We start from the raw sequence: 14,754 nt of genomic DNA on the forward strand, positions 1-14,754 counted from the left end.
TGTTTTTGAGCTTTGTGAGTTGTTAATAAACTACTTTGAGTAACTTTCTGTATGGTCATGTTTTAACAGTTTAGGTCTGGTCTCAAATATACAGTACATATGACAGTAGATGGTTGCATTTGATCTTTGTAATGTGTGTACATTTTGAGTTCCCGCAGACTCATCCCAGTTGCTGCTGCTGTGGAAAAATGTTCATTGGCTTTCTGATGTCTCCTGGCCCTTGGCCCTCCAGCTACACTGACCTCCCCTCACTCCTCACAAGAAACCTCTTGGTCCCTGAGAGCCTCTGGCACCTGCCAACCTGCCATTCTTCCTGCACTGAAATAGACCTTTACTGGCACTTATCTGGTCTCTGTGTGTGTGTGTGTGTGTGTGTGTGTGTGTGTTTTTCTTATCTTGGAGAGTTGGTATAAAGCCATGCTGACTGCAGCGCATTCCCTGACTTCCTGTAGAGCCCCAGACAGCTGCATATCGATCAGTACACTGATGCATCACTTTAGAGGCCACGTGCAGCACACACACAACCACACACACTGAAACGCACTCTGAGACATACATGCAATGACATTTGTGCATGCAATAGACAAATGTGTGAAGTGTGTATCTCTCTCTCTCTCTCTCTGTCTCTCTCACTGTCTCGCTCTCTCCCATTAGCCAGGTTGTAATTTCAGACAGGGTTCCATTATCAGCTGGAGTCTGCGGCTGCATCACTGATATCCGGATGGATCATAAAACAGGAGGGCTGACTTTAATCAAAATGACTGAAAGGGCTGAGCAAAGGATGAATGGAAGTGGACAGGCACAGTGAGATAATGGTTTGGGAATGAACGTTTGTAAAAGAGTAGAAACACTGCCAGTCCATCACACACCTAACACGGATAGACAATGAATCTTGGGTGATTAGAAACTACTGTGTATGTAAATTCCAGTGACCCACCACATCCTCCAGGTGCTGCACTTCACAGAGTGATATTTAGAGACAGGTTGCAGGCTAGTTGACCTAGCTGAATGTACTGTACAGAGCAGGAAGGAGAGTCAGCGTGTCTGGAATGCATGCCTGGGAAGAGTCCCACCGACCTTTTTGAATTCCTTCCCCACTTTTAAATAGACTGGAGAGGTGCAGACTTTTAAACTTAGTTGAATCTATTGCAGTCCTGGATGCAGTGCACTGTATCCTTGTTGATGACCTTTTATGTTTGCGGTAGAATCCTGAAGGACTTTGGTTCCACAAAGCCATCCATTTAGGGAAAAATGGGTCTTAAATCGTCACTCCATGGAAATAACTGCACTTTAAAGAGTATGTGAAAAATAGACAGCATGAGATATTACTTTTAATGTCATCATGAAATAATGTGCTTCCAGGGTTTAGTACAGATGAGTGATAGCTATTGGCACGTGAATATAGTTTTGCAACACTTAACTTTGTTTTAGACTTTGGATTCAGCATGTTTCTGGTATCCTCAGTGATTCAGCTGAAACAGAAAGGTATTTTTGGTTCCTGAGCTTGTTTTCATAGATGTGTTCTGGGCTGTGAATAGCAGGAGAGGATGTGTGGATAGAAGTGAAGGATTTATGCTCCCAGTAGCCATAGATCAGACCACAGCACAGGAAGTGTCTCAACCTCCCTCTGTTTTGGCACATTTTCCCTCCTCTTTGTGCACACATCTTGGTCTCTATATCATCCTCTTGTTTTTGTTAGTTTATGCTGTTTGTCTCGCTGTCTGTACGCCCTCATTTCTATCTCTTACTCATAACTCCAATCTGACCCTCCACTTGTCTCCTTTACACGCATGATCTGAATGTTTCCAAACCTCAGAATTAACACTGATGCTTTAGTTATACTTTCCAAAATAACTTAATAAATAAATTATTTTAATACCACGCCTACAAGTCTGTTTGTCTGTCTGTGTTTGCACAGTATGATCCCAGAGCAATTCACACTTTTTCCTGTGCCTCAGGAAGGTGATAGTCACTCTTGGTATGATATTACATGTTTCTAGGAGGAGTTGAACAAGACATTTTGTCAAACAATGGTTGCATCTTTTAAGGACTTTTTTAATGGCAAAAGAGCAATTCCAGAACACAACTATTGCTCTTAAATCAATAGTAAAAGTACATTTTCCTTCAGTTGTTATATTATTCCAAACCCCTACTTTAATATCTCTAAAAAATACCTAGTGTGTTCATCACTGGCATTTGAAGATGTATACAGTTTTTGGTTGTTTGACTTGGCAACACATAAAACCAAATCTCTGAGCACGCTTTTGTTTGACAAGATGTTGACTCAGTGTTAGACGTGGATCCACACACTGCCTTTAAGTTCACTGGTGTCAAGGAAATATGTTTCAGGGCTTGAATCAAACGGAACCTATTTTGTTTTTTACCTCCACGTGGACACATAATGAAAACCTAATTGAACAGTAGTCAAATGTAACTGCCAGCTGCCTGTGCCAGCACTGTACTATAACTTGTAGATGATATTGAAATCCCTCTGTCAGTACTACTGAATAAGGACATGTCTGTGGAGCCAGTTCCTTTAGTATGCTGTGTTTACAGAGTTGTGACAGACAAAGAGCAGATCTCTATGTGCAGTGCACTGGCCAATGATGAATGTTATTACAGTTAAGTCGAACAATAAATTATAGCTCGTAGAGTGTTGTGTAAAATGTATGTGGCCCAATATCACGATTGCACAATTAATGGAAATACCTGACTTTTTGCACAAGGAGATGTGTACAAATGAATCCCAAATCATATTTGCTCCGTGGCGGTGTTATTCCGCCCCCCTGTGGATACATTGTGCAACTACATCTGTATGCCGGTATCCTGTCCTTCCCAGGACCTTTAGTTTCCAGGGGGACGGGTTTCAGAGTAACACCACACGGCTGTCAATAAGCAAGGTTGGTGCTTGTGTTTTTGGTTACCCAGTGATTTGTAGTTATTATAATGTTATGTAAAGTGTTGAACGAAACATTAGTTCTGTCTGCTGCTCGCTGTATTACAGTTAGACACTTGAACCTGGGATGACATGCAGTGGCCAACTCTCAAGAATCAGTGGTTTACTGCAAAACAAAAGACATTCAACATCCAACACTGCATATTAACAGAGCCCGTCTACATTCTCTGATATCAATGAATGTGTGGTGTTCGCTTTGCTTCCGTATCGCAGTCTTTCACCCAGAGGACTCTCATACCAATGCTCGATGTTTTCCATTAAGATTCAATGTACAGCAGCACAGTAAGTTAAGCTAGGTAAACATCACAGACCTTTAGTTAATAACATCCTGTTTAATGACTTTATTTAGGCTACAAAACACAAGTATAGTATTGTGCTATAAAAGTATTTTAATGTTAAAGTAACTTTCTAAGTTTAAAGGCAGCTGCTTTTTGGGTTTCCTGCTAACACAAATAGTTTCTGTAACCAGGCTTTGTAAGTGTTTCTTCTTTGGTATTCATCAGTTCATATTTTCAAGCGCTTTTCTCTCTATCACTTCACATTTTCCTCCTTCAGTCGCTGTGAAGAAGCACAATGTGTTTGTGCATCTTGACTGAAAGCCTGAAACACCAGCCCAGGTGTTTTTAATCATATTATGTTTCTGGCTAATGGAGTTGGGTGGAGCTATGCTGGGAATTACATGATGTCACAAACTGTGTATTTCACCAGTGAAAACACCTCTGTGTGTGTGTGTGTGTGTGTGTGTGTGTGTGTGTGTAGACTGTTTCATAGCATACAAAGCTACACCAGCACCACGTCCTTAATAGAAATAATTTATTTATGAAAAACAAAGTAGCTCTTTATACTGAACCTTTTGTGCTCTACCAAATACATCACAGTAGCAACGCTGGTTTGGAAAGTACTGTATTTCATAGACCTCTTTCACTGCAAACAGTTTGTCACAGTGGCAATAACACAGGTGTAATTTGAAGACAAGTCAAAATGTCTGCTGTGGAAAGGGTCTGTTTGATTCTGATGATTTTCATTGTATACAACATGCTACAGCAATAACCATTATATGTTCCACATCCCTTTTTCAATAAAGTTATATATTTTAAATAATTTCTCAGAATGAAGGTAAAACTGATTTCTCCACCTCTGTGCTGCTGCAGGATGGTACTGTGTGGGGTGAGTCGACAGATCCTGGGCAGCAGCTGTGGGGCCTGGGCCAGGTAAGGGAGTGTAGACAGCATTGTTTATTGCCATGCTGGTGACAGTAAATAAAGTCTTAAATAAAGGAACACCAAGTGTACGGAGTTGGACCCACATTATTTGTTCATAACTCACAAACACAGACAGGTCTAACAAAATGTATTTCAGACGTGCTGAGAGTTGTGAAATGCTAATATATAAAAGTAATAACTTCTCCGATTCTGACTCATGACTACAATGAATTGGAGTCAGATATAGTTCATTCTTATGTGTACAAGTGCAGTTTGTTTGAGTAGCTCAGACCTCCTTCAGGCTGATTTACAGAGAGGTAAGGGAGTGTATTAAAAGAAATTGTTTCCTGTCTGCAACACCAGACTGATTTACATTGTTTCTTTATACTACAATTACACATGCAAATTACTTTGATTTGAGTTAATTTACCATCTATTAAACATCTATAACAACCGTACTGGTAATGTGCTTGGTAGTTAAATGAATCAGGGTTCCATTTTAGGGTCTTTCCAACCCTCTGTAAGGCCTGGGTCTATATAATGATTGTAATAAACCGTATGAATGTTGTTCTCCAAGGCTGCTGCAGAGACAGAGCAGGGGCTGTGTGTACTCCAGCATCCATGGCTTCAACCAGGAGGAGATCAGAGAGAAGCTGCAGGCCTTTCCTGGAGGCTCCATTGATCTGCTCAAACAAGAGTCTGGTGTCGCTGTGCTGACCATCAACAACCCCTCCCGCATGAATGCCTTCTCCGGTAAGGTGATTGTACACATAACACTGTACATTTTTAGTCTCAGACTTTTGCACATGATCACTTGTACACAAACAAATTTCATTGCAGCCGTCTTAAGTGTTTTGAGTTTTTCCTTCCTCCCAGGCAGTATGATGGTGGATCTGGAGGAGATGGTGAGCCAGCTGGAGAACTGGACAGACTGTAAAGGCCTGATTGTGCAGGGTGCTGCTGGAACTTTCTGCTCTGGATCGGACCTCAATGCTGTCCGGGCGATATCTAACCCACAGGTATCAAAGCAGTGAAATTATTTATGGCATCTAGTTGCTGTGGCTATCTGCATATCTGCTGCAGTCAGTCTGTCTGCCTGTCTGTCTACTTTGGTGTCTGCTTGTTTTTGTCTCACTGTCTCTTGGATGCGTACTTGCCCAGTGATGTTTCTTTTGCCTTTGTAGGATGGGATGAAGATGTGTATGTTCATGCAGAATGCTCTCACAAGACTACTCAGGTAAGGGCTTTCATTTTTCTCTCTACTACTGTATTAAATATCAAAGCAGAGTAAAACAGCAGCAACCAGGCTGAGCTTGAGGACGTTGGAGTTAAGCTGTTATGTAATGTGCTCTACAGTATGCTGACAATAGTTTTCTCAGTGCAGGTTGCCTCTGATCTCTGTTGCTCTGGTGGAGGGGAGAGCGCTGGGAGGAGGTGCAGAACTCACCACTGCCTGCGATTTCAGGTAATGGTTTTATACAAGTGAATAAAAGAAAACACCATAGGATCTCCTTTACACCGTCACCTTTCATCCTAATGTTTGCTAATAATCTAACTTGTGTCTGTCATCTCTCTGTTATAGGATAATGGCATCTGGCAGTGTGATCCAGTTTGTCCATAAACACATGGGCCTGGTCCCGGGCTGGGGTGGCGCAGCACGGCTCGTCCGCATTGTCGGAAGCCAGAATGCCCTGAAGTTGCTTGGTGGTGCTCTAAAAGTGGACCCCGAACTTGGCCTGCAGATTGGACTGGCAGATGGAGTCCTGGAGGTTCCCGGGGCAGAGGAGGGTGCAGGGACTCTGCTACAGCAGGCTGAAAACTGGCTCAGTCGCTATACAAAGGGACCTACCCCAGTGATCCAGGCTGTGAAGAAGGTAGTGTTGTCAGGGAGAGAGCTCCCTCTGTCCGAGGCTCTGAGGACTGAGAAGGATGTATTTGGGACGGTGTGGGGCGGTCCGGCAAACCTGCGGGCTCTGGCCAGCAAGTCCAAACACAAATGAGTGTTTGTGTTCACATGAGCTTCTCAGACATTTTTGGAAAAAGCACTGTCCGGGCCAAAATTGTGTGGAAGAGAACTGCTACAGACAGATTGACGTCAATAAACTTACACAGATCTTTGGCGTGCTGAAGACATTTATAATTACTTTTTTGTATGTAATAAGCTGAATGTTGTGTCTTAAATGTGGACGAAGGTAATGTGGAAACAAATGGTAGTATTTGTTCTTTGATGGTTATAACTACAGAATTCATCATTTCAATAAATCAGCCACTTCATTGCCTCTAATACACTGATAATGAGAGATCACTCATTGACACATTTTTGAATGGCTGTCAGGTATTTTGTTTGTTATCTCTCTATGTGACATTATGCCTACTTATCACATCGTTTGTATACGAGCTGAAGAGGTGCCTTTTTAGTCATATATTGCAAACATAACTTGGTAAAAGATAGAATGAGGGTAGTGTTTTCTGGTATGAAAACTGAATTAACACCATAAATAAAAACTCCTGTTCCTTCGGGGTTATATTTTAGAAACTGGACTCTGGAGCCTCCTGTTTATGATAAAACATTGATCAGCTGTGCTGCAGTGTCAGCTGACCTGAGAAATTATCGTGTGTGTGTGTGTGTGTGTGTTTAACACTCTGTAGACTGATACTGTATATGAATACTTATTTTAAGATTTATCCTCTCAATTAAAGCACATCTGTAATAAAACAGTGGATATGCGGTACACTGGGTATTAGTCTTATGTTTTCCATATGGATGAAAAACAAAGCTCTAAAGGACTACATTCTCCATCTTCTAAATCCCTTCTGTCCACATTGGTTAGTCTTTCCTCCAGGTCCCCTGAAATGGGATTATGGTAATGATCAGACCATGGCTGACAGAAGATAGATAGCTGCAGCATACAGATACTGATGAGGTATAACAAGCATGAGGCAGCAGAATCTGTCTGTAGGATTGAGAGTAATGCTGCTGTGCTTGTTTCCTCTTTACTTCAGTTTTGTAGGTTATCTCAGCTGATCCTTCAGAGCTCACTGTGCATTATCGTGGCCTTGATCACCCCCCCGGGTTCTATTCTATTGGTAGCTGTAGGTAAGAGCATTATTTGCTGGTTTTCTGTACTCTGCACAATGACTCACTGATGCATGGGGAATCTGGAAATATGCTGAAGCACAGGGACAAATTAAACAGCTGAAATATACATACTGAATTCTTTTGTAAGGTTTGACACCAATTTGTGCAATTAGTCCATACAGCATTAGGTATTGAAAGAGCACAAACAGGCACAGACTGAAATGACAAGAACAGGACAGGTCCCTGAAGGATGCTGGTTTATCTCCGGTTCCCCTTCCAGAGGTCATGTTTCCTGGCCAGACACCCAGCTGGAGCGCTGATGGCTGCTGTGACCAGAATACCAAACACCGACAAGGTGATTGAGGGGAAGACAAGTTGGCCTCATTATGATGTACAGATTGTTTATATGGTCTCCAATGACAGAAAAACAGGCTGTGTTGCATACTGTGAACATTATGGATTAGTAAATGCAACCTTTCTTGTTATATAATAAACTATTTTGATGTCTTATAGTCTTATTTTGGTGGCTTTGTTATATGAATAATAGATACCGAATACTTCAGTCCTTCATCCAGTGGCATGTGATTTGTCCTCTCTACAGGTAGCAGTATAGAAAAAAAAAGGGGTGAGATCTCACTTACAATGGGACCATTGATAGTCCTACTTATGTAACACTTGCGACAGATTTATTCAAAGAAAACCCCATATAACATTCACCCTATCACACAGTAAAATGAGAAGCCAAAAATAAAAGAGACAAGAGTACAAAAATATCCTTTTAGGATGATGAAATGACACAATTTATTCTTAAATTACAAACCATGTAACAAAAAATTGCCAGGCAAAAACTGTTACACAAACTTTATTCTTCAGAATGGAAAGTCTAAGACTGAGCAGATGATGTAAGCATGTAAGAAATATAAAAATAACATAACTTCAAATCTCTGCAGGATGGCCAATAGCAATGGCATGTTCTTGTTCTCTTACTGCCTCAGACATCATACATAAGATGATTTACAACCATAAGAAAACACGAAAACAAACAAATTAAAAACAATTACTCAAACTCAACCCAAAAATATCAATTCTCATCATCCTGCCAACCAGTAGTGTTTAAATAACTCTCTCTTCAAACATGCACAAATCACAAAACTTTTGAAACACCAATTGAGAATACTTTAGTCAGGGACAATACGAATACTAATGGCCTCAACAGCTTTAAAAGGAAAACACTGATACTTTACATTAAAATGCCAATTATTTAAAGCTGGGAAATGTTCAAATAAATTTCATTTGTAATTCTATTACGCACATTCATTTATATCAATAGATTTTAGAATTTCAGAAAGAAGCAGGTTAATTGAAATCAAAAGACAAACCCTTATGCAGGCAGCCAGATAATCCTGTGGGCTCCTGAGTTACATTACTAGGTTGTAGAGTATTTAAATACTCACATGGCTTAGGAGCGTCAGTAAGTACAAATCTGTTTCCTTTCTTTATCTGGATAAACAATCTGAAGATTTTCGTCTAACTACAATCTGCTCTGAAATGACACACTTCCAAAAGTTAACAGTTACATTTCAGCATTTTGAAGGAAAGGCTTCATAATCAGTGAAGTAAGAAAATCATTTAAGTAAGGTGGAGGTTGGAAACAAGTTATCAAGGATTCAAACCTTTGCAAGAGTAGTCAGATGACTTGAGCTCTATCAAGCCCATTTCTGCGTGCTATGTTAGCTGAGAGAGTTAAAGTGTAGATGACTAGAATGTAGCCGTCCATGATAATGATAAAGACAGTTCCATTTCCAGGAGTTATCATCCTCATTTATGCTTTCTGTCTCAAATGTCACAGATCTGGCTGAGATTCACAGAAAGCCTCTGGGTTTTAGGATCATACATGTCAACAAAAGAATACCTAAGATAGGGAGAAGCAGGTTGGTTTGTCACTTTGACCTTTTAACTTCCACATTCCCAGAATTTAAAAAGAACAGACTCGATATGCCTCCAACCGAATGGCAAAAAGTGAGCAGACTGATGGCAGCTGAACACCTCAGTAACACACCTACACCTACTTCTCATCATGTCTGGATAGACAATTATGAGATTTCATGGCTCACAACAACATGATGTATCCGTCTGGCTGTTTACCAAGCTGTAGCTCCTGTCTCAGTACTAGAACGCTTAGTGCCAGAACATAAAACCCAACATTGCTTCTACTGGCTGGGTGTATATTGGATGAGACAGACAAACAAATCAAACAGATACATCCAAATCATTGTGAGCCAAAAAGAGGCACCAAATTTGATTGCTAAAATTGAGTTGTTTACCTAAAAACATGGAGTATGTTATGCTCTCTTGTATCAAGCACTCCACCCACATCCGATCCATGACACAGTGAATGACAGCATACAGTGAGGAATAAATTAATGAAATGGAACATAGCCATTTGGTGATGATGGTGTCAATGACGAGTTCACACTTCAGTCACTGTACACTGGCCATCAGGCATTCTGGACCTTCCACTGCTACTGGATGAAGAAGGGGGAGAGGCGGACTCTGCGCCAGGAGGGGCTCTGTCCTCTGGATTCCGTCTTTGCCTACCCTCACAGGGTTCCACACGCTCTCCATCTCCCCCTTCCTCATCGCTCCAGTCTCCGGAGCCAGACTCGTCCACAGAGGTGTTAGGGTCAGAGGACCTGGAGGGTGAGGCCTCCTCTTCCTCTTCTTCTTCTTCTCCTTCCCCAGCCTCAGAGCGCTCGTGGGAGGGTGTGGGCCTGGGGCTGATCTGCAGCTGGGATAGAGCATCCTCCAGAGTGGGGCTCCCGCTGCTGCTACCAGGCTGACCACCAAGGGAGGTAGGAGGTCTGGCAGTGGCTGGAGGGGCTGTGACAGTAGAGGGGATACCTGTAACCGGCTGCTGGACACCTGCTACCGTGGTATCAGCCCCATCAGCAGAGTTTTCTCTACCTGTCCCAATGGCCCCAGTAACACCCTCAGCGTCCAAACGCAGTCCAGCCACTCCCTTCTTGGGGATATCCAAAACGTCCCTCTTCATCTTGCGTCTACGACCGTGCTCATTGCGCCTGTACTGCACCATGTTCTCCAAGTCAGCTACATACAAAAAACCAGCAATCAGCATTTCAGCTCTATTTTTGCCCTTGGAGAAAGCGTCCTCCAGCTCACGGCTGGTTCGCTCATCATACTGCCACCAACCATTACGGCCCTCATAATACCAGGCGTGATCACTTGCTGCCCCACCCCGACCTCCCGCTGATGCTTTAAGCTCCTCGGGAGAGAGAAGCGTAGGCCTTTCCAGGAAGTCATCTGGTACTTCCTGTCTGCAGAGAGCACAGCGTTTGCTCTGCCAGGATGCTCCCTTCACACACAGGAAACAGAAGACGTGATGGCACGGCAGTTGCACTGGGTGGACACAGCTTTGCAGACAGATGGCACACTCTGGTACAGACAGGGCTGGGGATGAGTTGCTGGAGCCAGAGCATGATGATTCTGCACTGTTCCCACTTCCACCACCACTGTTGCTGCCTTTCTTACTGGATGGAAGTGAGCTAACAGAGTGGTCTACCTCCCCACAACTAGCCATCCTTAGGAAGTACTGAGGAAAAGGGACAATTGTAAATAAAGGTTGTAGTGAGCATGGTAGGATCATTACCTTTTCTTTCATCAGTACAATTCATTTTCAAAAACAGAAATCACTATTCAAGATTATTCTAATTATGAATGTTGTTTTTAGGTCCACATATGATAGAAAAAACAAGTGAGATATATACAGCACTTAAAATTAAGGATGTCCCGCTGTCCCAGGGGCAATAAAAATAGCACCTAGGACACAAAGAGACATTGTCTGGGACATTTCTGCAACAGTAGAGAAATGTATGATTACAAATGAAAATATTATGTTTGTTGTTTGAAGTCAGAAAATACAAGTATATAATAACAAAAAGATGTATATTATATTGTAATTCATTCGTAGGTGTGGAGCATTGGCCATATGTGACCACTCTCTCCCTTGATCTCTGAAGTAAGTTTATATAGCTATTATGTAATAGTTTGAGCTTGTAACTATTTCAATAGTTAGATTTTTTTTGTAAAACTTTTTTTACTTCAAATACACAATGTCTCTGTAGTGAGTCTGTGATTATTTCTCTTAATAATAACAATGTTCAAAGACTCAATGAAGTGATGCGAGTTACTGAAACAAAGTTATTATATTATATTATATTAAGTTATTAAATGAACAAAACAAAATCTATTTCAGACAGTAGCTGTTAAGTCTGGGACAGTTGAAAGTAGAGATCAGGACAACTGTGGGACACTGAGAAGGAAAGTTTTTTTTATCTTACTGGTGGTGTCATGGTCACATTTAGCACTCAAATGCAAGTCACTGTCACTAAACAGCAAAGAGTCCCAAGATAAAGTCAGACTAAAAATTACCAATATCGAATGATAGTATAATCTATATGCCACCTGTAACCTCACAAAGGCTGACAGAGAGGATATTTGATACTTACTGGAAGTATCCTTAATGCTGATGTACCATGAGGAGAGCTGATGGACCTTCAATCTTGCCACTGCCAAAGAAAAAAGAGCAGTCAGTGAATGTATTAGTTTTCAGACTGTCCTGAAAGTGAGTACAATTGTGATACACAATGGTACGTATTTAAAAAAACAAAAACAAACCATTTATGTGAGAAACAAGTTGGATTTTTAGCCTGACGTTAAAACGGATTAGCTGCAAGTTAGCGTTAATTCACTTAGCTATGACAGAAATGTAATTTAAGGGTTTACTCAAGTGTGTGAAACAAAAGGCTGCTCTGTTAACTGTCCGACTACAAACAGTGAACTGTGTCAGCTAGTTGTTACAAGTTTGTGTTACCGAGCTGGCCTTATGACAGGGATGAACACAGCTAACATTACCGAGCTAACGCTCTTAATATTCACACTAACAGGGGACAGTTTATAAGCAAACTAGTTGAGCTAACATTAGAAACATAGCAGCTACTAAAAAGCAAGTCGTTTGTTGTTAGCGTTACAAGTGCAAACACAAGTCAAACAGTACAAAGAGATTCCGCGACTGGCAGAGCGACCACAACAATAAGACCTGTTGTAATGTTAGCTAACGCTGGCTAGTCTGATGGCAGCACTCTGACTCCAGCAACTAGACGGAGTTCATCTGACGGCGCTAGCTCATTGTAGCAGGGCGACATAAACAGCGAGGTGAAACATTTCCTCACGACAGAGACAATTCAACGACTGCGTACGTACCGTACCGTTAGATTTTGCTGTGTTGCTCTGGTGTACCGTTATAATTCGCGTAACAGCACTGCTTTCCAATGCTAATATTCCCACTTCCAGTGTTAACTGGCTTTGTTTTCCTCCGTAGAAAAGAGGCTGAAAATAAAGACGACGACGTAGCCGTACGCGCTGACGCAATTTGACGTAATTTGACGTAATATCGCACGCCCATATCCTCTACGCATGACAGTTTACAGTCTTCCTGTTTGCTCGTGGCTAGAGGACGTTGGTGTCACAGAGGAGAGGGGCTCTTTAGATATTTCTACTTTCACTAAATTAATAAAAGAAGTCAAAGAAACAAAATGTTTTCCCGTGCCGTGAGACCTACCGTTAGCCTCGCTCGGAGCCTGTCCACTTCTACGCACAACAACGCCAAGGTTGCGGTGCTAGGAGCTTCAGGCGGCATAGGCCAGCCGCTATCACTGCTTCTGAAGAATAGCCCCCTGGTGAGTCACCTCTCCTTGTTTGATATTGCCCACACACCTGGGGTGGCTGCAGACCTCAGCCACATCGAGACAAGGGCCCAAGTGACCGGCCACATGGGTCCCGACCAGCTCGATGCTGCACTGCAGGGCTGCGAGGTCGTGGTCATCCCCGCCGGTGTCCCCAGAAAACCAGGCATGACTCGTGATGACCTCTTCAACACCAACGCCACCATTGTAGCCACCTTGGCCGATGCCTGTGCACGCAACTGCCCCGAGGCTATGATCTGCATCATCGCCAACCCTGTTAACTCCACCATCCCCATTACAGCAGAGGTCATGAAGAAGCATGGAGTGTACAACCCCAACAGAGTGTTTGGTGTCACAACCCTGGACATTGTCAGAGCAAACGCCTTCGTTGCAGAGCTCAAAGGCCTTGACCCAGCTCGTGTCAATGTACCTGTGATTGGAGGTCATGCTGGGAAGACCATCATCCCCCTCATTTCCCAGTGCACTCCTAAAGTAGAGTTCCCTGCTGACCAGCTGAGTGCTCTGACTGGCAGGATCCAGGAGGCTGGCACAGAGGTGGTGAAGGCCAAGGCTGGAGCTGGATCTGCTACCCTCTCCATGGCCTATGCTGGTGCCCGCTTTACCTTCTCCGTCCTGGACGCCATGAATGGAAAGGAGGGTGTGGTGGAGTGCGCCTATGTCAGGTCTGAGGAGACAGAGTGCAAGTACTTCTCCACACCTCTTCTTCTGGGGAAGAATGGCATTGAGAAGAACCTTGGGGTGGGCATGCTGTCTGCCTTTGAGGAGAAATTGGTGGTTGATGCCATTGATGAGCTGAAGGCCTCTATCAAGAAGGGCGAGGAATTTGTGGCTAAAATGAAGTGAACAGGAGGTATTAAGTTAGTTGAAAACAAAAACCTGTGATTTGATTATTTGTTCCGTCTTAACTTAAAAGGCATCTGGGTAAATCTCAAGATCTGTCACAGTGTTTCCTCTTTTGTTTTTGTTTAAGCAGTAGGGTCCTCTTGATTGAAAAATCCTGGTTTTAACCATGGTCCTCTTACCTATGTAACATTTCCCTGACCTTCTCAAACATGGCTTTATCTTGCACTTATGATTTCTGTACATACAGTGTACTGTGAGTTATCTATTTTGCAAATGTCAAATTGAAACAAAATCTCATATATTTTCATGTACAGTCTGTATTAGTTGAATTTTCTCTGCTGAATGAATGAGGGGGAAATACTGTCATCATGCCTGTTGATGCAAGTAAATGTTACTGATGAGCAAAAATACTCCACCAATAAATGGTTTAGCTTTAAAAAATGATTCATTATTTCTTGGTTTTGTGATATAAAAATGATTTGGCTTTACGGTGCTTGTCTGAAACTGACTTCTCATGAAACTAGTTAATCCAGATCAAAGTGAATGTGCTTGTGTGTCAAATCTGGCTCCCTGACAAACTTCATAAGCACTGAAATAAATACGGGTGGTTCAAATGCATACAACCTAATATTAGGTGATTCAAATTGATTGTATATTCATTTGGAAATTTGAGCTACATGATGCTAGTTGTCATAGTTTATTTGCAGAAAAATGGAAGGGGTTCAAAGAATAAGGATTGCAGATAGCTTAATTACTCTAAACTACTGGGCTGATGATTTACAATATATGCTGAGGAACAAGTGAAAGTAGGGATATTGGGGAAAAAAAAGTGAGGCTTCATTGCTGCCTGGGACATAACATTGCTATTACTTATTGTTAGCTCTGTAGGTG

General features: G+C 42.2%; 3 protein-coding genes across 7 annotated transcripts; 2 read left to right on the plus strand and 1 right to left on the minus strand.

Moving 5' to 3' along the window:
• The first annotated feature begins 2,857 nt into the window (after positions 1-2,857).
• echdc1 (enoyl CoA hydratase domain containing 1) lies at positions 2,858-7,745 on the plus strand. 4 transcript variants are annotated; one of them, XM_051407039.1, is made up of 7 exons: positions 2,858-2,900; positions 4,108-4,167; positions 4,736-4,911; positions 5,035-5,177; positions 5,343-5,395; positions 5,543-5,623; positions 5,741-7,745. In XM_051407039.1, exons 2-7 carry the CDS (start codon positions 4,109-4,111, stop codon positions 6,156-6,158), a joined length of 930 nt encoding a protein of 309 aa, XP_051262999.1. In that variant the 5' UTR covers positions 2,858-2,900; position 4,108; the 3' UTR covers positions 6,159-7,745. The 4 variants fall into 4 exon arrangements, with proteins under 4 accessions (XP_051262999.1, XP_051262998.1, XP_051262995.1 ...); XM_051407038.1 differs by lacking the exon at positions 2,858-2,900 and adding an exon at positions 2,913-3,238; XM_051407035.1 differs by lacking the exon at positions 2,858-2,900 and adding an exon at positions 3,272-3,573.
• A 265-nt stretch (positions 7,746-8,010) lies between these two features.
• On the minus strand, positions 8,011-12,675 carry LOC127367286 (E3 ubiquitin-protein ligase rnf146). 2 transcript variants are annotated; one of them, XM_051407031.1, is made up of 3 exons: positions 12,523-12,675; positions 11,764-11,823; positions 8,011-10,847 (listed from the first exon to the last, which is right to left on the minus strand). In XM_051407031.1, exon 3 carries the CDS (start codon positions 10,833-10,835, stop codon positions 9,708-9,710), a length of 1,128 nt encoding a protein of 375 aa, XP_051262991.1. In that variant the 5' UTR covers positions 10,836-10,847; positions 11,764-11,823; positions 12,523-12,675; the 3' UTR covers positions 8,011-9,707. The 2 variants fall into 2 exon arrangements, with proteins under 2 accessions (XP_051262991.1, XP_051262990.1); XM_051407030.1 differs by having other exon boundaries at positions 12,518-12,675.
• A 52-nt stretch (positions 12,676-12,727) lies between these two features.
• On the plus strand, positions 12,728-14,304 carry mdh2 (malate dehydrogenase 2, NAD (mitochondrial)). The gene has a single exon (XM_051407033.1). It carries the CDS (start codon positions 12,850-12,852, stop codon positions 13,861-13,863), a length of 1,014 nt encoding a protein of 337 aa, XP_051262993.1. The 5' UTR covers positions 12,728-12,849; the 3' UTR covers positions 13,864-14,304.
• Positions 14,305-14,754: the final 450 nt, after the last annotated feature.

The sequence above is a fragment of the Dicentrarchus labrax genome, unplaced genomic scaffold (genome assembly GCF_905237075.1).
Source record: "Dicentrarchus labrax unplaced genomic scaffold, dlabrax2021, whole genome shotgun sequence".
NCBI classification, from domain to species: Eukaryota; Metazoa; Chordata; class Actinopteri; family Moronidae; genus Dicentrarchus; species Dicentrarchus labrax.